The 21768-nt window shown below is 36.8% G+C and overlaps 1 protein-coding gene and 1 long non-coding RNA gene across 6 annotated transcripts in view; one reads left to right on the top strand and one right to left on the bottom strand.

Annotated features, from left to right (window-relative positions):
- LOC101006341 (ovostatin homolog 2-like) overlaps positions 1-21768 on the bottom strand; it is a 47070-nt gene that overhangs the window by 6972 nt on the left and 18330 nt on the right. For both annotated transcript variants that reach the window (XM_009180167.3, XM_009180168.4), the window contains 16 exons: positions 20593-20647; positions 19940-20085; positions 19433-19582; positions 13928-14098; positions 12965-13109; positions 11428-11533; positions 10447-10675; positions 10072-10201; positions 8376-8494; positions 7617-7668; positions 6812-6895; positions 5591-5764; positions 4746-4827; positions 3967-4123; positions 1867-1941; positions 554-719 (listed from right to left, as the gene is read on the bottom strand). In XM_009180167.3, coding sequence (XP_009178431.2) covers positions 554-719; positions 1867-1941; positions 3967-4123; positions 4746-4827; positions 5591-5764; positions 6812-6895; positions 7617-7668; positions 8376-8494; positions 10072-10201; positions 10447-10675; positions 11428-11533; positions 12965-13109; positions 13928-14098; positions 19433-19582; positions 19940-20085; positions 20593-20647 — 2041 coding nt within the window. The remainder of the gene's footprint in view (positions 1-553; positions 720-1866; positions 1942-3966; positions 4124-4745; positions 4828-5590; positions 5765-6811; positions 6896-7616; positions 7669-8375; positions 8495-10071; positions 10202-10446; positions 10676-11427; positions 11534-12964; positions 13110-13927; positions 14099-19432; positions 19583-19939; positions 20086-20592; positions 20648-21768) is intronic.
- The window catches only part of LOC103875611, a 52874-nt gene that overhangs the window by 29760 nt on the left and 1346 nt on the right, over positions 1-21768 (top strand). Inside the window, exons 5-6 of one of the 4 annotated variants that reach the window (XR_004175987.1) lie at positions 4448-4563; positions 10151-10393. This is a non-coding gene — a long non-coding RNA (uncharacterized LOC103875611). Of the gene's footprint in view, positions 1-1780; positions 1892-4447; positions 4564-10150; positions 10394-21768 lie in introns of those variants that run through there. The other 3 variants (XR_004175988.1, XR_004175990.1, XR_004175989.1) reach the window with 3 other exon arrangements.

The following is a 21768-nucleotide window of genomic DNA, read 5'->3' as shown; positions in this document are numbered from 1 at the left end:
CACAGTCCAATCTGACTGGTGCCCTTATGAGAAGAAAAATTTTGGACACACAAAAGGGAGAACAGGGCTGTGCACACACAAAAAATCTTGTGAAGATGAAGGGAGAATGTGGTCACCTGCAGGTGAAGAACCCACACTTCCAACACCTTGAACTTAGACTTCTAGCCTCCAGAAGCGTGAGAAAGTAAACTTTTGTTGCTGAAGTCATCCAGTATGTGGTATTTGATGACAGCTATAGCAAATTACTACAGCCTTAAATAGCAACTTTCTAAGTAGCAGGTGATTAAGCTTCCCCAGTAGTTATGATAGTCTATGGCTTGGTCACCAGGCTTGACTCCTCTCACATCACTCATTTGAGAGGAAGCTAGCATAAAGCAAAAGAGGAAAGTCTAGAATATGCAGTGTTCTTGAAAGGTATAAAGGCCACTGATAAATTCCATAAGAGAAATAGAAACACACTGGCGAAGAGGGAGCTCCTATGTGACTGCTTAGAACGCTTCCTCACTGTGCTCCAAGATCACCCCCACTAGCAGCAATGAATAATAACGCTTACTTATTTTTGTGGCAGATTGATCCAGGGTCTGGAGTAAAGATTCCACTTTCTGCTCTTCTCCAGCTAAGGCAAAAGTGTAAGCTAGAATTGCATGATTGTAGCCATCAGTGACACCACTGTCCAATGCCTCTTCAAGGCAAAAGAGTGCGCTTCGTAGAGCAGGAAACTGTTGGTCAGGAAGTAGAATCATATATTGTAAACTGATAACCGAACATTCCATGAGCTTGCTGAACATTTAAACTAATCATTGTTTATAATATATATAATATATCCTCAAAGTATATTTTATATACAAATCCATTTATATATACACATATATTTTATCCTTCAAAAATATCATTAAAATAAATTCATAATATCATTATTAGTACCTAAGCAATAATTTTTTTTTTTTTTTGAGATAGGGTCTCGCTCTGTTACCCAGTCTGGAGTGCAGTGGCATGATCTCAGCTCACTGCAACCTCCACCTCCCAGGTTCAAGCAATTCTCCTGCCTCCGTCCCCCAAGTAGCTGGGATCACAGGCATGCACCACCAAGCCCAGCTAATTTTTGTATTTTTAGTAGAGACAGGGTTTCACCATGTTGGCCAGGCTGGTCTTGAACTTCTGACCTCAGGTAATCCACCTGCCTCAGCCTCCCAAAGTGCTTGGATTATAGACATGAACCACCATGTCTGGCCCATAAAATTTAGTAAGAAAATGGCAGTTTTTATATCTGATCAGTGATATTTTAGTTATGAATGTCTTCTATGTGGCAAAGCATCCAAATTTATCATAGGCCCAAGAGTTTTTTTTTTTTTTTTCTAACGCCTAAAATAGAGGCTTACATTTCTGAAGATAATTTTCAAGGTATACTAATGACCCTGACAATTCCTAGCATCTTAGTTCAGGAATAGATTTTGGAAATGTAACCTATGGATTGGGAGGTGGCGAGGGTGAGCCACACTGGAGTTGAAAATGTTTACTCACTGTTGAGAGAGAAACAGAATACTAGGCCATGGCTTTACTTAGAGCAGAGGTTCTCAAACTGAAATTCATGGCTGAACTTCAGGAGAGATGTGAATGCCTGCAATTGTGTGAATAAGTCGTTTTTGTGTGCATATGTGTATTCTCCCTAGAGAGAAACTCAATCCTGTTTTTCAAAGCTGTCTATGAATAAAAAACAGTTTGAACAGCATGAATTTAAAGGGTGGTAATAAACTAAATGTTATCTCGGGGTTTCATCCAGTCTTAGAATCTCAAGTGACTCTGACTCTACAGTCTATTTAATGTGCATTCAGCTGACTGAAATCAGAAGATGATGGGGATCCATACAGTGAAATTGAGCCCGGCTTCAAAGAACATCCCAACAACATATGCAGTGAGTGAAATGTCCTCTTCATCTCCACCCTGAAAACAAAGGAAAAATGAGTCATTCGGGACAGCAGAGCACAAAATAACAAGTATTCTTTTGAAGTAAAACTAGGTAGGTTAAAAATACTGGAACAAATACCATTATTCATAAAAACACCCGAACATGTGTAGTTTTAAAATTAGATGGTTAATAGTCATACTATCTGAGCAAGAATCATTCAGATTCTACGCAATAATTAAATCATAATTATTAAGTTGTTATTATTATAACAATTAATTTCACGTGTATTAAATAACATATATAATCGTATTTATGCAGCCTGGTGTTAAGCATGCATTTTAAGGAATTCACAGGACTCTATTTGTCTCCACTCGGTATAAATCTGAAGAAAGTCAACAAAGAATTTCTAATGAGGTGAAGCAGAAAGTTGCTGTGAAGATTCCTGGAAAAGCACACTAGAAGGTCAGCAGAGTCAAGTCTCAGATTGTTACAGTGTAAAATGAGAAACTCATTTTAAATCATATGGTTTGCAAACTAACTGTGCATAAAAGTCCCCTGGGGTACTTAAATCAACCAGCATCTACACAGAGACTCTGATTCAAAAAACTCGGAAATAAGACAGCGAAATGCATTTTAATGGGCGCTCTAGTGATTCTGATGGAAATGGCATTCAGAATGGCATTTGGGATCTACTGATCTTGTACAAGCTTTCCGTTTTATCTATTTAAGCAAAGGACAACCCCTCCCTTCTTCAGAAAAGAAATATTTCTGAGAAACCAAGTGTTTAAGACGTAAATAACAGCATATGGCAGGCAATAACATGAGGCACGAGGACTCACAGTACATGTAAATTATAGCGAGTGGTATCACCATTCCTCTGCAGTGTAAGCTTTTATTTTTCCCTTGCATTTTTATTTCTCTCAACTCATAACACACCCACCCACTCACCCCCCCCACACACAGATATTTAATTAATGAGAAAATACTGGGGAAGATCAGACAAACTGAAGCAGTAATCAGCAATGATTCGCCAGTAATGAATCCAATAAGAAGAAAAATGGGATGTGAAGATGTTTTGGAAGAGAACGTGGGAAAGTTTTTGATTTTTCTACCGAGGAGCAAGAGCTCTTCTCCATCAGGGCCCCCCTGTTGTAAGGAATAAGTTTGGAATAAATTAAAAATACCACAAAACAATTTGAATACAATTTGCATGCAAATTACATATCATCGAGTGTCTGTTTTCATTCATATTTTGATATGGATTAGATATGCATTCTGTGTTTCAAGAACAGGAGTCATAATTAAGAGGAAGGATGCTGAAGAAAAGCTCAGCGTATTTCAGGGGCCATTGGAGCACGCTAAAATGCCATGATAGGAGATTTTGAGCATCCAGAGGGAAAAATAGGACAGGAAAGGAGACAGAAGATGGGCTGGAGGTGGACAGCTATCTGCAAAGAAAGGAAGTTGGAAGGGAGGGATTTACCTAAATATGGACAGGAAAACGGTTGGATTCTGCCAAGGATATAATTCACCTCATTTGTACTTTGGCCCTGGGGCAAGCTTGGCCTTTGAATTTTTCCTTGAGAGGATCTTAGAAAAACTTGCTTCATTGAAACAATGTGAACTACTAGATACTCTCCCCGGAACTTTCTTGCCGTCCATGGGCAGGAATAAACTTTCCTTCCTCATATACTCACAGCCCCCTCCCTTTATACATTGACTATCTCCAAATTTATGAAAGTTTCTTTTCTAGGTTCCCTTTCTCTCTCCTCCCTTCTATTGCTAGTTTACTTTCTGAAGAGGACTGAGACCCGGGAAGGACGAGAGGCTGAGTAAGGCAGACAAGAGACTCAGAAGGAGTCACATCCAGGCTGTGGTTAAACATGCACGCAGCTGGAATGGTGCTGCTGACCAACCCACCACAGGCCCAGGACTGCAGTGGCTCAGAAGGCTTCATATTCACAGGAAGATTATTCATATTCCAGATCAGGAAAACCAGAGGCAGGGCAAGGCAGGCAACGCCCAGGAGCAAGGGAAGCCTGGTGCTGCTCCTCTCTCACCTCCCAGGCATGGCTGAAAAGCTGGCCATCATTCTTAAAGCAGCCGTCCGTTTTCTGCTGGCTTGAAAGCCAGATTAAGGTCTGTTTTTGAACATTTTCATCAATGAATACATAATTTTTCATTCTCTCCAATGTCTTAAAAGTAAGAGCACTGAGCCTGTAGTACAAATCACCAAAGCAAAAGTTAGATAAAGAGGAAATGGCGATGTTAGCAATTCCACATGTTCATCACCATCGTTCTCTTTGGGTAAGGGATGCATTCGACTCATCTGCTGTAAACCATCTTTATTGATAGTGGCTCTTTCCTTTGGGTCAGGAAAATATTATGACTAGCAATAAGTGGAAATTAGAGTAGGTGATTTTCAGCATGTTTGCACCCAAAGGTCTTGCTGTAAGCCCATTAGATTACCTATACATGGAGGGAGAACTGGTGTAATTAGGCATTTTGGGTTCTTCTAATTTCACTTTCCTGAATCTACAGGGGACTCTGAGAAACAGAGTAAGACACGCCCTCTTCGGTGGAGGTAGCCAGCTGTGCCTGTGTACGGGCTGTCATGAGAGGATCAGACTGCTGAGTAAATCATCACGAGACTGAAGGTATATTGTTGTATTAGAATTGGAATCACTAAATCTTTAGTTTTATCTGTTTCTCCTCTGTAAATTGACTTTGAAACCCACTTTGCTTCTAAATCCCCACTGAACTCTATCCTCCTTCACCTCCTTGCAAGCTCTCCTCAGGTAATTTCTATATTATATAAAATAAAATTTTTATGTCTCACCATATGCTTCCTTTCTGATTCTGCTGCCAAAACACACTATATGAACCGTCAGAGTTCTTGAAAGATAACTGCCTTTGATAACCTAAAATAGAACATTGTAGGAAATTATTTTTTAACCTAAGAAAGTCAGAAGAGAAAGAATAATGCAGTGCAAGCCCGAGGTTTTGGTGTTAGACAGACACAAATCACTAGGATGATCATTTCCATTTGAACTTCTGAAACTCAGTTTCTGTATTCATAAGGGAGAAAACATAACTCTTACTTTATAGGATTTTGATGACAAGCTAATACAGATGGATATGTCTGGCTCAGTAATTGCCTCATCATTGGTACCTACTAATTATTCAGTATATTTCACCTAAGGTCCTTTTACTTCAGTGTTATCTTTCTGAGAAGAAAAACTAAAGAAGACTATTTTATGCTCTTGGACTTTTCCTTAACCTCACATTTTACAACACTGGCCCTCTTTCTGTATACAAAACCAATCACTTCATTGCAACAGACCACAGCTGAGCAAACAAATACAGACGTTGATAGATGAACCACTGGCAACAACTCTTAACAAAAACAACAGCAATCACAACAACAAACAAGGTAGCTTGCAAAATACCAGGCATTAAAAAAAATTAAGTGCATAGCTTAAAACTCTGCAGCTGCAAATGATGAAGCTAGCTGACCACACAGATTTTGAAGTCAAACAGAAAACAGAGCTAGGACTGAGAGTTCTTAGGTTCAGGTTCACTTTTCTTTCACCAGACTATTGCATAAACACAGCTTATGACATCTTTGTATGAGTAACAATTGATTTCAACCATTATGGGCAGAAATTACTTAAATCTTCTCACCGTTAGACAAGAGAAAGAAAGCCTTAGATTGAACTTCCTCTGTCAGTTGCTCAGTAGATTTCAGGTAGTCAAGAACGTAAGTATCAGATGCCAGCAGGGCCACATTCTGCTCTCCACTTCCATAGGGCGTTTGCAGAACAACCAGATTCTGCATGGCAAGTCCTAGAATATCTCCTAAAAACAGGAAAAGCGGAAAGCTGTATAGTTTATAGTTGCCATCTCAGCATTAATAACAACAGACAAAAGAGGCCTAGTGGAATAGGTAACATTTAAAATTGAGTCTAAATGGTGGAAACAAAGACAGTTTTATGAAGCAGTTTGAAAGAGGAGATAGCCATGAAGGGTGAAGTTAAAGTGCTATGAAAAATATTTCTGAAAATCTCATTACCAGAGAGAGGAGGAAGTTAGGAGAATGTGTTTGCTTGTTTGCTAGTTTTTTTTTTCTTTTTTAAATAAACCAATCCTATGAATTACAAAGTGTAATCCATCCCTTCCAAGAGATGTTCATGTTAATAACAGACAAAGAAGCTTGCCTTTTGTAGCAACAACAAAAAATTCTCCTTGTACTGAGAAAACTCCCAACATCATTAACAGGCAAAGTTAATTCTGATTCTCCAAGAGGTGAATTTCATATTTCAGATTAATGATTATAAAGAACCTCTTGCTTTCTGAACGCTAGTTACCATCTACACAAGCTAGGGTTTCCTGAGAATATAGGTCTGGAAACGGTACTGTAATCCCTTCAGATCCCATCAGGAAACATAGAGGGTGATCTGAACAATAATTCCCTCCAATTGATAGCTTAGGAAAATCTCTCTATTCTGTTATTTTAAGGATTTTTTTAAGACCACCTCAACCAAGATTTTCAAATCATTGTGAAACAAAACATTTAAGGGCCAGGCGCGGTGGCTCAAGCCTGTAATCTCAGCACTTTGGGAGGCCGAGACGGGCGGATCACGAGGTCAGGAGATCGAGACCATCCTGGCTAACACGGTGAAACCCCGTCTCTATTAAGAAATACAAAAAACTAGCCGGGCATGGTGGCGGGCGCCTATAGTCCCAGCTACTCGGGAGGCTGAGGCCGGAGAATGGCGTGAACCCGGGAGGCGGAGCTTGCAGTGAGCTGAGATCCGGCCACTGCACTCCAGCCTGGGCGACAGAGCGAGACTCCGTCTCAAAAAAAAAAAAACAAAAAAACAAAAAAACATTTAATCAACTTACCCACAACAGTGAAAAAGCCTCTGGCTGAACCTTCTACTACATCGTTTGGCAAGTCCAAAACTCCCTGCTTGGAGGCTTTGGCACCTGGAATGAGAATATTGATTTAAAAAATGTGATGACTTCTTTATATCAGCAGATTTGGGGGATACACGTATTGGAAGTAAGATTCCATTACTTATTTTTATTTTACAAGTTGTTTATTAGAGGAGATGAAATTGGAGTTCTGACCTAGTTTAGGATAACAGCACATTCAGAAAATGGCATATAAATCTGTGCATTAGATCGTGGCCCCCATTCTTCACTGGTTTAGTGCCTGAACTATTTATGTAAGAAAAAAAATGTAAAAACTACACTGACTGTAACACATAAAACAACACACGCAAAAGGTAAAGCTTGAAGGCTCTGATGAGTGAGTATAATCAGATCAGCATCAATCAGGTAAAATAATACTCCTCATGGCCATAAAACCAGAGACTGAGGGGCAGGGGCAGTAACGTATCTACGGGTTATTTTATCCTAAGAGTACAAAAGCAAAGATTATATTATGTGCTATTGGGCCTCAATCCTGATGTCCCATTGTCCAATATTGTGTGGCAACCATATCATAAGAGGAGCTAAGAATACACATGATGAAAAAAAAAAAATAGGTCGGGGCAGACTAAAGTCAAAAAGTGAAGTAAAAACCACTTTCTGAAGATGCTTCTCGATGGCTAAAATTATATCATGAAGATAAAGCACGAAACACGAGAATCCTCCATGAGATATTTAAAGTGAAATCACAGGGCACATGGACTCATCCTCTTACCTTCTGTACAGATAAGGAAACTCTGGGTCCTTTCCTTTTCAATACCTTCAGGCTGTCAAAGAGTAACACAAACAAGCACAGAAGAATGAGTCTAAGTCCTCTGTCTATGAAGGAAAAGTGATTAAGCACCAGCTCACTTAAGTATGGCTGGTGCAAGTTTATCCCTGAGAGAAGATCCAACTCATGGTCCCCTTCTGTTCATATCTGGAAGGCATGGGACGTCACCAGCACCCATTTTAGCCTCTGCGTTCTGTAGCTTGGACAGGCATAACCTTGATGTCATTGTGGGACATGCTCAGCTCCTCTGATCCTATATAGCATCTCCAGTAAACAACTAAAAGTGCTTTGTGGAGCAGGGATGTGCTGAGCGGCAAATCAAGAGTGTTCCTCTGACAAGTGCTGAATCTTATTGAGGATGACGGGAACTGCATGGGAGTGTAGGACAAGCAGATTTGTCTCTTGAATATGAGAATCGGAAAAATAGAAGGAAGAGAAATAGGTGTACAGGAAACATCTTGACTCAGAAACAAACAAAAAATTGTCAAGTCTGTTTCAAGTGTTAAGCTTTACTATCCTGGATGAGGTATTAATTAAGGAAAGGATGAACTTTATGCTGTTTTAATTCATTTAAAATGGCTTGTCTTGTGTCAAAAGTAAATGTTGTCAACTAAGTCTCTTCAAGGAGAATGTCTTTTAAGACAGAGCCTCTTAGATGTCTGTTTCTTTTCAGGAAAAGCTTGAGAGTTTGCATATCCATACCTCTACCAAGAAGCTTTTGACCACAGTGTCTTTCCAGTTTAGCTTTTGCTGCTCCATTCCTTCATTTGGACAAGCACTGCTTTGTTTGGACTCAGCAACTACAGTAATATTCACTTTACCTGGAAGACATTCCAAAATATAAATTAAATTGATCATTGGTCCCTTCTATAATGAGAAATGACTAGAGTCTGTGAACCATGTCTTGAATTGGATGAACCAAATTCTATCGTTAATTTGATGCTTAGAAAAAAATAACTTGTTTCTTCTCCTTCCTCGATACTATGTGGTATCTTCCATTTCACCTGTTCCTTGATTTTCATGATTCCTTATATTAAGTAAATGATAAATTTACTTAATTAAAACTTAAGAAATTTTAGGAAAAGTAACATTCTACAAAGTCATCTGAGTCAATTCCTTGATATTGATTGTTTATAAAGATTACTTATGACAATATAGGCAAATAATGTCAGCTGATTAGGGCTCCTAACTTTTCCCAAGATCAAACAAAAATAGTAAAATATGATATAGTAGACAGGCACTGGGATTGAAATACTGTCCTAGCAAGGAATTCATTGTCTTTAAACTTCCCGATTTCACATTACATAATTAGAGCTGATCTCCAGTTTCAGTTTCCTTGCTTGTAAAAATTAGAGGATTGAAAACAATCATTCTTTAAAGTTATTATTATTTACATGACTATACATCAATATATACAACCAATATATTGTTCTTATTTTTTGGTGTGTTTGATTTGTTTCTCTGTCTCAGAAAGCTTGTTATTTCACTCTTAACACTGTGTCTTCAACTTAATGTCATAAAACTATACAAGTTGGTACAGAATTCTACCTCAATTGCCAAGGTAAGATTTTGAAGATCTTGTGCGGTAGAAATATTGAGAAACTTCAAATCTAATAGAAAAATAGTCTGAGAACAGCATCACAACTGAACTAAAATAATCTCATCGATGTATTATTTGCTGTTAAAATAATACAACGAATATAGGACATTAAATAAAGAAAATTTGAATGACTATTTTTTAAAAGTAGTGATTAAAAGTATCACACATATCACATCTAGCATTCCTTGTTTACTAGAGTTTTAAACTTTTTCCATTCCATGTATTTTCAATGTTTCAATAGGAGACAAGTTTATTTTTCCATCTTGCAGAGAGCATAGGCACTAAATATTCTCAGTTTTTGATCTCATTCCAATCATTTGGTTATTTTGGTATCCCCGTGGCACATGTAGTAAATTTACAAACCTGACAATTACCTAATTGATCATTGTGATGGAGCAGCAAGTTTTGTGAAGGTGGCCTGGGTTCATGATGGTAGGCCAAGGAGCCAGTGAGAAGTCAAAGAATTAAGGTGGCATCAATGACAACATGGCCTTTATTTGGGATATGGCGTATTCCAAACATATAGTCCATGATAGGTCATGCAAGTTAGCATTTATACTGTATTTTAATTGCATTATGCTCTTGTAAAAATGAATGGTGGTTTTGCGCTACACAACATTAACAACCAGAAATTATATTACTATAGATTAGAATTTCTAGTGGAGAATTTACAACAAGAATTTTAAAAATGTAAAAGAGAAAATCATGTTTGTATAGACAATTTAAGGAAAATAAATGGATACAATTAATATGGGCTGGTTTTCCATGAGCGACTGGTGTAGACAGATAGCTGCTTACCCAATTTCTTAGGTATAATAGTCCAGACATTTGTTTTCCTCCCTCCAGTTTGGATAATCTCACTGCCATTGATTTTCAGGGTGTTAATATTTGCTTCATAATTCTGAGACTCCTCCACTCGAACAGAAATCTACGAAAACAATCATGGCAATGAGGATGGCACTGGAACACACATCACTATGAAACGCCTTGTGCAATACACTGTTTAAACCGTCACTGTGAATGAAAGCAATTATATTTGTTTGAAGAATATGGACCTAAGTCTCATACCTTTATAGTAGCATTTTGCATTTGAGAATAAAGAGAATATGGAAATATTAAGAAATATTTTAGCTTTGTTAAATTTTTGCCTCCAGATCAAAGAGAACAACTCACCTCTACACATGTATCCAGGTAGTTGAAGACATTGACAATCAAATCAAATTGTTCATTTTGAACAACCGAAAAGGGTGAGGCAATTTCAATAAAGAAAGGTTGGGAGACTTCTAGAGTGGTTGTAGAGGAAACACCAAATCCAACGTCACCATTCACACAAAAGCCACTTGCCTCCCATTGGGTTATCGTATCAGGAATGAGGAATGAAAGATTGGCAGAGCCTGAGGAACTGGAAGAAGAGGTTATTGGTAAAACAAATCCTTTGTCTGAACCAAGAACTTAAAATTAAGTGTGAAGCAAGCAGAAAAGTATTGACTGAAGCTCAAAAGTGAGTTATATTGTTTGGATGGGGCATTAGATAAAAATAATGAGAGCTGGATTTTTATAAAATTTGAGTATAGAAAGGTCATGTTTCTTTAAACATCACATTATGTTTTGTTTTGTTTTTTTTTTTTTTTTGAGACAGAGTCTCTCTCTGTCACCCAGGTGGGAGTGCAGTGGCACGATCTCAGCTCACTGCAACCTCTGCCTCCTGGGTTCAAGCAATTCTTCTGCCTCAGCCTCCCGAGTAGCTGGTATTATAGGTGCCCACCACCACACCTGGCTATTTTTTTGTATTTTTAGTAGAGACGGGGTTTCACCATGTTGACCGGGCTGGTTTTGAACTCCTGACCTCAGGTGATCCACCTGCCTCAGCCTCCCAAAGTGCTAGGATTACAGACATGAGCCACCGTGCCCGGCCCACATTATGTTTTTTAATTGGGGCAGCTTAAATCTGTCTGCATAAAAAAAATAGAAGAGAAACTCTTGGTGAAGGGAAAACAATGCTAGAGAAAAAATAAAATGTGTGATCAGTGCATGCAAATCGATGATATATATTTTACAAATACGATACTGTTTTATATACCCAGGAATAAAAGTGAAGAAAGAAAAAGAAAATAGAAATAAAGACACATAGGAGAAAAAATGGTTAAAACTCACTCGACACTGACGAGGTCCCATATCCATGTCTCTGGGAAGTTCGTTCTTACTGTTTGAATTATAGCCTGTTCTACATAGTCAGCATTCTCCTCTCTGAGTTCACCAGCTTAAAAAAAAAAAAAAAGGAAGAAGTACCTTATTCAGACCTTGGACTCTGCAAATTACGGTCTATATATTATCAGGGTGTAAGGTCCCCATAAAACACCTCACTTTCCTGTATCACAGTCACTTAGTATGACTGTTTTCGTGTATCACCATACATTGCCTGTTCCTATACACAGTCAGTTACCACATAATGACACTGTGATCAATGACAGACCACTTAGACTGCAGTGGTCCTGTAAGATTATAATGGAGCTGAAAAATCCCTACCACCTATTGTCATCAAAGCCATCATAACATTGTAGTGCAATGCATCGGTCATGGGTTTGTGATGATGCTGGTATAAACAAACCTACTGCACTGCCAGTCCTATAAAAATATAGCAGAGAAATTCTGTGTAGTGCATAATACTTGATAATGATAACAAATGACTATGTTACTGGTTTTTGTGCTTACAGTAAACAGTATACTACACTGTTTACTGTTTAGAATGTACTTTTTCCTTATCAAAAAAAAAAAAAAAAATTAACCGCAAAACAGCTTCAGGCAGGTCCTTCAGGAGGTGTTACAGAAGAAGGCATTGCTGTCACAGGATGTCACAGGATAGGACAACTCCATGTGTGTTATTACCCCTGAAGACCCTTTCAGTGGTACAAGATGTGGAGGTAGAAGACAATGATATTGATGATCCTGACCTTGTATAGGCCTAGACTAATGTGTATGTTTGCGTTTTCGTTTTTAACAAAAAAGTATAAAAGTTACAAAAATTGAAAAATAGGAAAAAGCTTATAGAATAAGGATGTAAAGAAAGAAAATATATTTGTACCCTGACTCACTCAGAGTAACTTTTAACTTTGCAAGCTCCATTCATGGGAAGTGCCGTATATAAAAGTACAACTTTTTAAAATCTTGTATACCACATTTTCACTGTGCCTTTTCCATGTTTAGCAATGTTTAGATACACAAATAGTTACCACTGTGTTACAGCTGCCTACAGTATTCAGTATAGCCACATGCTGTGGAGGTTTGTAGCCTAGGAAAAATAGGCTGTACCACATAGCCTAGGTGTGTTGTAGGCTACAGCATCTAGGCTTGTCTAAGTACACTGTATGATGTTCACACAGCAATATCACCTAACAATGCATTTTTCAGAACAAATTCTCCGTCACTAAGTGAAGCATGACTGTATTTCTGACATTGTATTTTATCAACAAAAGTAAACTACATCTCACCTCTGAAGCTAATTTCTTGTTAGAGCCAAAAGCATTTCTAGTCTGTCTTATTCTGCTTTATCCAACTATAGGATGTCTAATTGTAGCCAAAAACATGGCATAATTCACATATAAAATTCCAAAATTGTATAGTTTATCTCAAATACACTAAATTCCACAAACCGCTTTGGTCTTCCCCCAACAAAAAATTTAAGATTACCTACATGCAATTCTAGCTGGAGCACTAAGCATCAGACCATAATTTTCTGTTCCTACATAAAGCGGCTTAGAGAGTGAACGCCCTCTCTCCATCACGCATACTTCTGGTTTTCGGTAATGGAGATTGGTAAAGACTTTCAGACCCATGTTCTTTAAAGAAACAAACAACAAAAATATTGTTCATTCTTTTCATGCAAGAACTATAAAAGGCCTGTTATTTATATTGTAAAGATAAATGGATCGACAGTATCCATATTTTCTGTCTTAACAAAGGCCTGAGAAGTTGCAAGTCAACTTACCTCTATCTGACTTATGGAAAAGCCCTATTTTAGAGAAAAAATGGTAATTACTATGATTTATCTAGCACTTATTATGTGCTAGCATTTTTCTAAGTATTTTCCATTATTCTCCATTTCATCCTAAGTGAAAAATACTGATGAGATCAGCACTATCATTACCCTAATTAACATCAAACACACACACACACACACACACACACACACACACACACACGGCACACTCAGTAAATTGAAGAGCTGGAACTTGATAAAGTCTGTCTGATTCAACGCCCCTTTTCTTATACACTCGTGACATTAATTATAAAGATTCTTTCATGGAAGTCTCAGCATATTTCATTAACAGCCTAGGGATATCTGGAGTCCACACTCTCTTAGCCTCTTGATTTGACTATCTTTGCATAAGATTTATCGTATTAATTGGAGACTGTCTTTTTCTTTAAATGAGGTTTTGTAATTGTAGCTACATGATTTATTTTCAGCAGAGAACTTAAAAATCAACAAAATTAACATCTCCTTTTTATAAGACACTTTCTCTGTACTCTATTGGCAGATTACAGACACAAATCTCAAAGTATAGGCAGAAAACTACATAATTAAGAAAACATCAATATGCATTATGAATACTAAAAATTGAGATGAAATATTTTCCAAAATCCTTAGTGATCTTACCATGACAATATTATAGATGTCTCCATCCCCATAGTTGCTTACAGGCATGTAATATAAACCATTGTAGAACATATCTCTCTGAGGAATGCAAGGGTCTTCCTTGCCATCATCAAGATTGAGGCCACGGTAGAAATAACCATACAGCTCTATACTTGGAACCATGTTATACACCTATGAGAAAAAACATTTCCCAATAATTTTAAGCACTTCTTTTACAATTACAAAATTGGCAAATTGTGTACTGTACCATTTATTCTTGTTCTTTTCTTTAAGAGCATGGCCATCATATTTAATCCAGTATTTTCACTTAAGCTCTTCCTTTCAAAAGAGCAAACCAGTTTTGTTTTAGGCCACTGATACCATGTTCACAGAATTTCTCAGCTTAGGCACAGGATTTAAGAGAGAATATAAGAAAGCAATGCCTGATTATTGATTAACCCAAGGCCCATTGTACAGACAATCAATTATAACGCTAGAACTTCTAAGTCTGGAGAATAATATTAGCTGGCTGATTTTAAATCTTCTTACTTAATCTTCCAAACAAAACATAAAATCAACAAAGAGAACAAGTAATGATACTCATGACTAATATCTTTAACATTACTGCGATACAGAGAATGCCATGATCTTCAAATTATTCCTTAGTAGAGAAACAAACACCAAATTCCAAGAGAGCTTCTACTGCTGTTGCAGAGGGAAGGCTTAAGAGACTGCAGATAAAAAGCAGAAAGGCATGGAAAAATGAGAAGAAACACGCACCAAGTCAACGCCAAGTAAAAGAAAGTCTAGCATTGTTAAAAATACAAATCATAGTTTTCAGACTCAACAGTTCCCAGTACTGCACACAGGGAAAGGGCTTGGAATGAATGGGCCTGGTAGTGGAAGCTTCCAAAAAACATGACTAATGGGAAATAATCAGATCACAAGAAGAGGTGTGCAGACCCTTGGAGACAGGGCATTTAAAGAAGGAAAGGATGTCATAGGATAAAATAACTCCCTTCACCCTCATTTCCATCACCAACATTTTTTAAATAATGCATTTTACTAAAAAAAAGAAAGGGCACTCTTCACCTATGAACACTGTGCACAAAATATCAAGAACTAGAAAAAATCAACTCCATACAAAGCTGCTGTAAGAGAAAATAGGAAATGTAAACCAAAACAGTTCAGCTAATGAAACTTCTCCACTAAAGTCCCTAAGTAAATAAATAAGTAAACGAAGAAAAGCCATACCAAAATAATTTAACATAAGTGAAATATTCTCAAGCATGTATTTGGGGTATTTAAAAGGCAGCATGAGTCAGAAACTCAATTAAGGGAAGATAGAAATGGAAAAAAAAATCAAGAAGAAATAAAATGAGGCTTTATTGAACTCAGAAAAACTAGACAAAATTATATCATAAATAAACCCTAAAGTATAAGGACATCAAGATAAAACAGTTCAGAGAAAACTCGAAAGGCAGCGTAGAGGAAAAACCAAAGAATAAAACTGGGAGAGAATGAATTAAAACAGGTCACAGACAAAGTGATTGAATTGGAAAGCAGGCAAGGAAGATCCAACAAATGTACAGAGATTTTTTTAGAACAAAAGAAAAGGGAAAGACTAATATTTACAATTATAATTCAGGAGAAATATCTGAAAATAAAAAAGATTTGAGTTTACATATTGCATGAGTCCACTGCGTATCTGGCAAAACTTCTACAGAATAATATATTCTTACTGAAACTATTAGACTAAAGTATAAGCGGGAAAAACATCCAAGGCCTTCAGACATAAAGATAAAGTAGCCCACAATGGAAAATGAATTAAACTAATGTCAGCACTATTAAAACCATTTTCAAAGCAAGTCAATAATAGGGTAGCATTTCAAAGAAATTTTAAAATGTATAAACCAAAGATTTAATATACAAATACCTGTCCTTCATTTATTAAGGCTTTAGAAAAAATAATTTTGAATATGAAAATGCCAGAGAATTCTATACTTATGTAATATCCTGAGGACTTTAGTAGAGAATTCATGTTTAAAAAAATTTTATTTATTTATTTTTGAGACACGGTCTCATTCCCTTGCCCAGGCTGAAGTGCAGTGGTACAATAATGGCTCACAGCAGCCTCGATCTCCCAGGCTCAAGCAATCTCACCCCAGCCTCCTGGAGAATGAGCTTTATGTAACCAAAAGGTGACTCAGGAAATTAGTAAAACTTGATGAATAAGAGAAACAATAAAGAATGTAAACATTATATATCCTGACAAAAAAGGAAAGATACAACAATCAAATGAGAGAAGAGGGAGAGAAAAGTGGAAACTAGAGATTACTGACTGTTGTGTAGGTAGCAGTTAAGACTCAAAGATTAAAAATAATGGACTAGATATTAAGGTTAAGCAAGAAAAAAATGAGATTGTGATATTATAAAATATGTAAATATAAAAATAGCCACTATAATAAAAATTCAACCTGGCCTGAATACTCAAAGAAGCTTCAAGCAAGATAACAAAAAACAAACAAACAAAAAAGCTAAAGAAATAAAGTAGTTTTAAATAAAATATAGAAGCATAAGAAAAATAGTATGATAGAGCTGAGGCCTAACACATACATCATATCAATAGAGTGAATAGACTTTATTCTCCTTTAAAAGACAAAGATATGTATATTTAAAACAAAACTCAATGCTGTACTTGATACAAAAGACAAGTGGAGTGTGTATTTCAAAATGTGAAATCCAAAGGGCAGGTAAAGGAAAACAGTAAGAATGCAAAGGCTGCAATCCTCCTGTTACTGGAAATAGTAGAAGTAAGGCCAAAAGACATCAAACAAGACAGAAAAGAATACTTACTTCTAAAAGCTACAATTCATAATAAAGCCATAACAATTATGATTACCTGTGCAGAAACTACAGAAGATGCAAGAAGAAACAGAGTGCTATTAGTAGGGTATTTTAACATATCACTCAGCAGAAGAAGGTTAAATAAATTTTACAAAATAAGTAAGAATACAAAGGATCAAAATAATCCAACCTCGTGGATGGAAAACAAACTGTCTTCTCAACACATGAGATATATTCGCAAAACCTCATTATATATTTGGGCACAAAAATATATCGGTGGAAATATTGCTGACCATGAAGATATAGAACTTGAAATTTAAAAGAAAACTCTAACATAAATTCCTTTTTACATGAAAATTATAAAATACTCCAGTAAGCAAATTTTCAGTGAAAGGGTTAATACAAACAGAAATTACAGAATTTCTGAAAAATAAAAATGGTGCGATTGCTACATATCAGGATCTATGAGATACTTCAAAAGTAGGAATCATGGAAAAACTTAAAGGCTTAAAAACACCGAACCCAATAAAATAAATTAATGAAAATGAAGTAAATTTCTAAGTGAAAAAGCTAAAAATAACAACTAAATAAAGCACCAGTAAGGAAATAATAAAGATAAAAACAGAAATTAATGTGGTGGAGTAGCAAAAAACCTCATATCATATGACATCACATTAATACATTAAAATTACATGTTTTTGGAAAACTCGGCAAAATAGGTAAACCACTAACTAATCTAACAAGGAAGTAAATTAGCTATCTGCTTAGGAACAAAAGAAAAACAACTTCCATGACTCAGTTTTCAGCCTTATTTTTTGTCCTTTTAGCATTGTGAATTGGGGTCTTGAGTTGTTTGTATTTTCCTTTCACAATAGACTGATGTATGTAACCTAGTCTCAAATGATTCAGAAAAAATTGAAATGCCATAAACTGTGTGTGTGTGTGTATGTGTGTGTAGGGGTGGAGAGAGTGAGAAAGAGAAAACAAGTATGGCAAAATGTTCACAAACTGGTGAAACAGGTCAATGGTATATGGGAGTTCTCTGTGCTATTCTTGCACTTTAAAAAATTATTTAAAACTAAAAGCTAAGCTTACATAATATAAAAAATAACATAAACGTATAGAATATAAATTGGAATTCACTCATTTATAGAACTTCACTTGATTTATACTATTGATATAGCTATCAATAATAAAGAAGGGCAACCTCTTTTGGTTCTGATATATTCTGAGACCCCTGAAAATGCCTCTAGAATTTTCTTTTTGAGGTCCCTTGATGATCTTTCCTTGAGACAGTTTTCCTAAGATATTTCCACCTCCAACTGTAGGAAGAATGAGCAGAAGCTATTTACTCTGAATCCATGAAACTCTCAAGGTAAAAAAAAAGTGTGTGTGTGCATGTGTATGTGTGTGTGTGTGTGTGTGTGTGTGTATATATATATATATATATATTCCTTTTTTTCTTTGAGATAGGGTCTTGTTTTGTCACCCAGGATGGAGTGTAGTGGCACGATCTTGGCTCACTGCAACCTCTGTCCCTGCCAGGGCTCAAGCGATCCTCCCATGTCAATCTCTCAAGTTTCTGAGATCACAGGTGCACACCACTGTGCCCTGCTCGTTTTTCATATTTTTGGGAGAGAGAGAGTCTCATCATGTTGTGCAGGCTGGTCTCGACCTCGTGAGCTCAAACAATCTGCCCACCTTGGCCTCCCAAAGTGCTGGGATTACAGGCGTGAGCACAGCACACGACCATATTCCATATTTATAGAAAAATTGATCCTTTATTTGTTTGATGCCTCCTCAGATCCTGAAAGCTTCTAACTAAAAGTATTTTTGCTCCCCGTAATAGAAAACTTACATGTATTTATGTTTTGCATTGAGAAAAATATATGGTTTCTATCATGATTCACAGTTATTCAGTTATTATTACTGAATTCTATAATTTTATATTTAAAACTGGACTTACTATAGAATGTTGAAAATGAAATACAGAATTGTATTTTTTGGTGAGATCTCAAGTTTGTAAAATATATATGCCTTCAGAAAAGATATTTTTAAAAATTACAGCAAAACTATAAAGATGCCTAAGTGTTAGGACTATAAATGATTTTTAAAATTTCCTTCTTTATGTCTTTGTATACTTTGCACATTTTCTATATTATACAGGTATAATATTAATCAGAAAAAATTAAATTATTAAATTAGATTTAAACATGATCATAAATTTCAATAGTTATTTATATGTAATTGTGTTGGAAATAAACAGAAAATATCCAACAATTGTTAGCCGAAATAAATTTGATGTGAACTTCTGGAATTCCAGGTCTGGAAATATTTAAGAAAATAAAAGATGCATTTATAGAAAATAACTTTACACTGAATCCAAGCAGATCCTTGAACACAGAGATTTCATTTTATTCCAGGTTTCCACATCTATGATTACACCTACGATTTTAAAAAAATCACAGTTGTAAAATTCCTAAACTGTTATAATTATCTATCAAATTCTCTATTGTTATAAGCATGTTCTTAGGGTAGCCAAGAAAAATAAGTATATAATCCATGAAGGAACAAAGGAAGAAAACATTCAATATTTTCAAGATGTTCAAAACATCACCTGAAGGCGAAAACTTCCGGGAGGCCAGAGAAACATGAAAAACAAGGAAGTAGAGAACTTACACTTTCAGCTGACAGCTGTTGTTCCGATTTCAGTAGAAGGACGCTCCTATCCACAGCCCGGAGGGCACAGAATGAGTCAGGGGCTGCTTGAAGATAGAGGCTAGCATTGGAGCCAGGTAGGCCCTGCTCTTTAGAGAACTTTATGTTAACCTAAAGTGGAGGAAAAAAAAGAAATGAGAGTAGAGACCATTTTATGTAAAGATGATCTGAATACATTTCATCTCTCCTGAATAAATCCTTAGAGATTTCTGTACTGTATTTCCCCTGCCCACTCTCACCCTCAGCTCTCCTTGCAGAAGACCCCCTTCACCACCCTGCTGCCGTCTCAGGATTGGCACTGCTGCCAAGGATCATGCATGGTGTTTGGTGATTCTCGCATCCCCTAAGAATTCAATTATGCCAGCACTGAGTGTGAGTTTCCCACTTGACGGTGATAGTAGTCAGAAGAGAAGACAGCAGGGAGCAAACTGTTCCCACTTCTCAGGCCAGAAATAGGAGAAACATCACCTTGTGTTTAAAGCACTTGTCAATCTGGAATCTGACACTGTCAGCCACAATTTCCCCACTGGGGTGAAGGGTGTAGACAAGCAGGACAGCCACAGGAGCCAGATCAGCACTGATGCTGATTGGGAATGAGAAGTTTCCATTCCAGGCTGTGTAAATAGGAGACGAACAGATAAAATGCCAAAAGTTTCCTGGATCACTGGTACACTCAGATAAAAGAGAATGGCTCATGGACAGAAAGAATAAATTTGGTCCTGTTTTCAAGACAAATAAATCAAATAATAGGAAGTACATACACAAATAAAGAAGACTGCATAATTTAGATGATAATAACAACACTGGGATTTTGTACACCACTTTTCTAATGTACTCAATGACCTGCCAATAAAAGAAACAGGTAGAACTCTCCTTCATCAAGACATTTAGTAGCTTACCTCAGGCTGTGCTAACTATTCCCTTCATCCACAAATTGAAATAAGTGCTCATTCTAACTTCTTTTCACTATATATATATACACACACACACACACAAGTTTGACTACATATAAATGTACTTTCTTAATATATTTAATTCCCATATATATAATGTCTATACTTCCTTAACAAGAAAAAAATGAAGTTAGAGCACATAGTTTAAAATGAATATATTATATATACCTTTGTTTCTGATTTCCTTTTGTCCACTGAGTAAGATAGCTCCTTTTACCATCATCTGTGCAGAACAAAGAAAACATAACATGCAATATATTATCTAATGTCATCATATTCTCACATTGTGATTAGGTAATTGATTACTTAACGGTAATTCTGTTCCATAAGATAGGGTAGTTTCTGCAAGCAAATATTCAAATAGACTTTGCATAAGTTGGAAAAGTGCAGAGAAAAGGACTAAAGTTGATTGAGGTTGTATTATGTACTGGAAACTTTGTGAACTATGTGCAATGCACTGTGCAAAGTGGCACATAAAGCTCTGAAATTGTCAGGGCTGTCTGGTTTCAAATACACCTTCACCTGCTCATTAACTTTGTGACTTAAGGCATGATGTTTTACCTGTTTGCCTCTGTTCCTTTATCTGTAACATGGAGATACCTATAAGGCTAATTAAATGAGTTAACACATATGCAATCCTTATAACAGTGCCTGACACAGAACACTTACCCTCAGAGGTAAGTCTTATAATCTCCAATTGGCTGAGGAAGCCAAGGGTTAAATAGTTCAAACGATCTGTCCAAGATGCACTAACTTGCATGCTTACTAGGAGAAGGTGGGGGATTCAAGTTAATGTCTTAATTTCCAGGTCTTTGTCTTTTCACTCTTCAACAAGCTTTAGGGCAGAAGTCCCCAGTCCCCAGGCTGTGTACTGGTAGGTGCCTGTCCATGGCCTGTTAGGTACTGGGCCACACAGCAGGAGGTGAGCAGTGTGGTGAGCAAGCATTACCACCCGAGCTCCTGTCAGATCAGCCATAGTATTAGATTCTCATAGGAGCACAAGCCCTGCTGTGAACTGCACATGTAAGGGATCTAGGCTGTGTGCTCCTTAAGAGAATTTAATGCCTGATAACCTGTCATTGTCTCCCATCACCACCAGACAGGACCATCTAGCTGCAGGAAAACAAACACAGGATTCTTACTGATTCCACACTATGATGAGTATGTAATAATAATAGAAAGAAAGTGAACAATAAATGTAATATGCTTGAATCATCCTGAAGCCATCCCACCATCCCCACCCCATCTGTGGAAAAATTGTCTTCCATGAAGCCAGTCCCTGGTGCCAAAAAGGTTGGAGGCTCCTCCTTAGAAAGACAACATGGACAGAACCAAGAGAACGAA

This window comes from Papio anubis, chromosome 9, assembly GCF_008728515.1.
Source record: "Papio anubis isolate 15944 chromosome 9, Panubis1.0, whole genome shotgun sequence".
NCBI lineage: Eukaryota > Metazoa > Chordata > Mammalia > Primates > Cercopithecidae > Papio > Papio anubis.
This window is presented reverse-complemented; position numbering and strand designations above follow the sequence as displayed.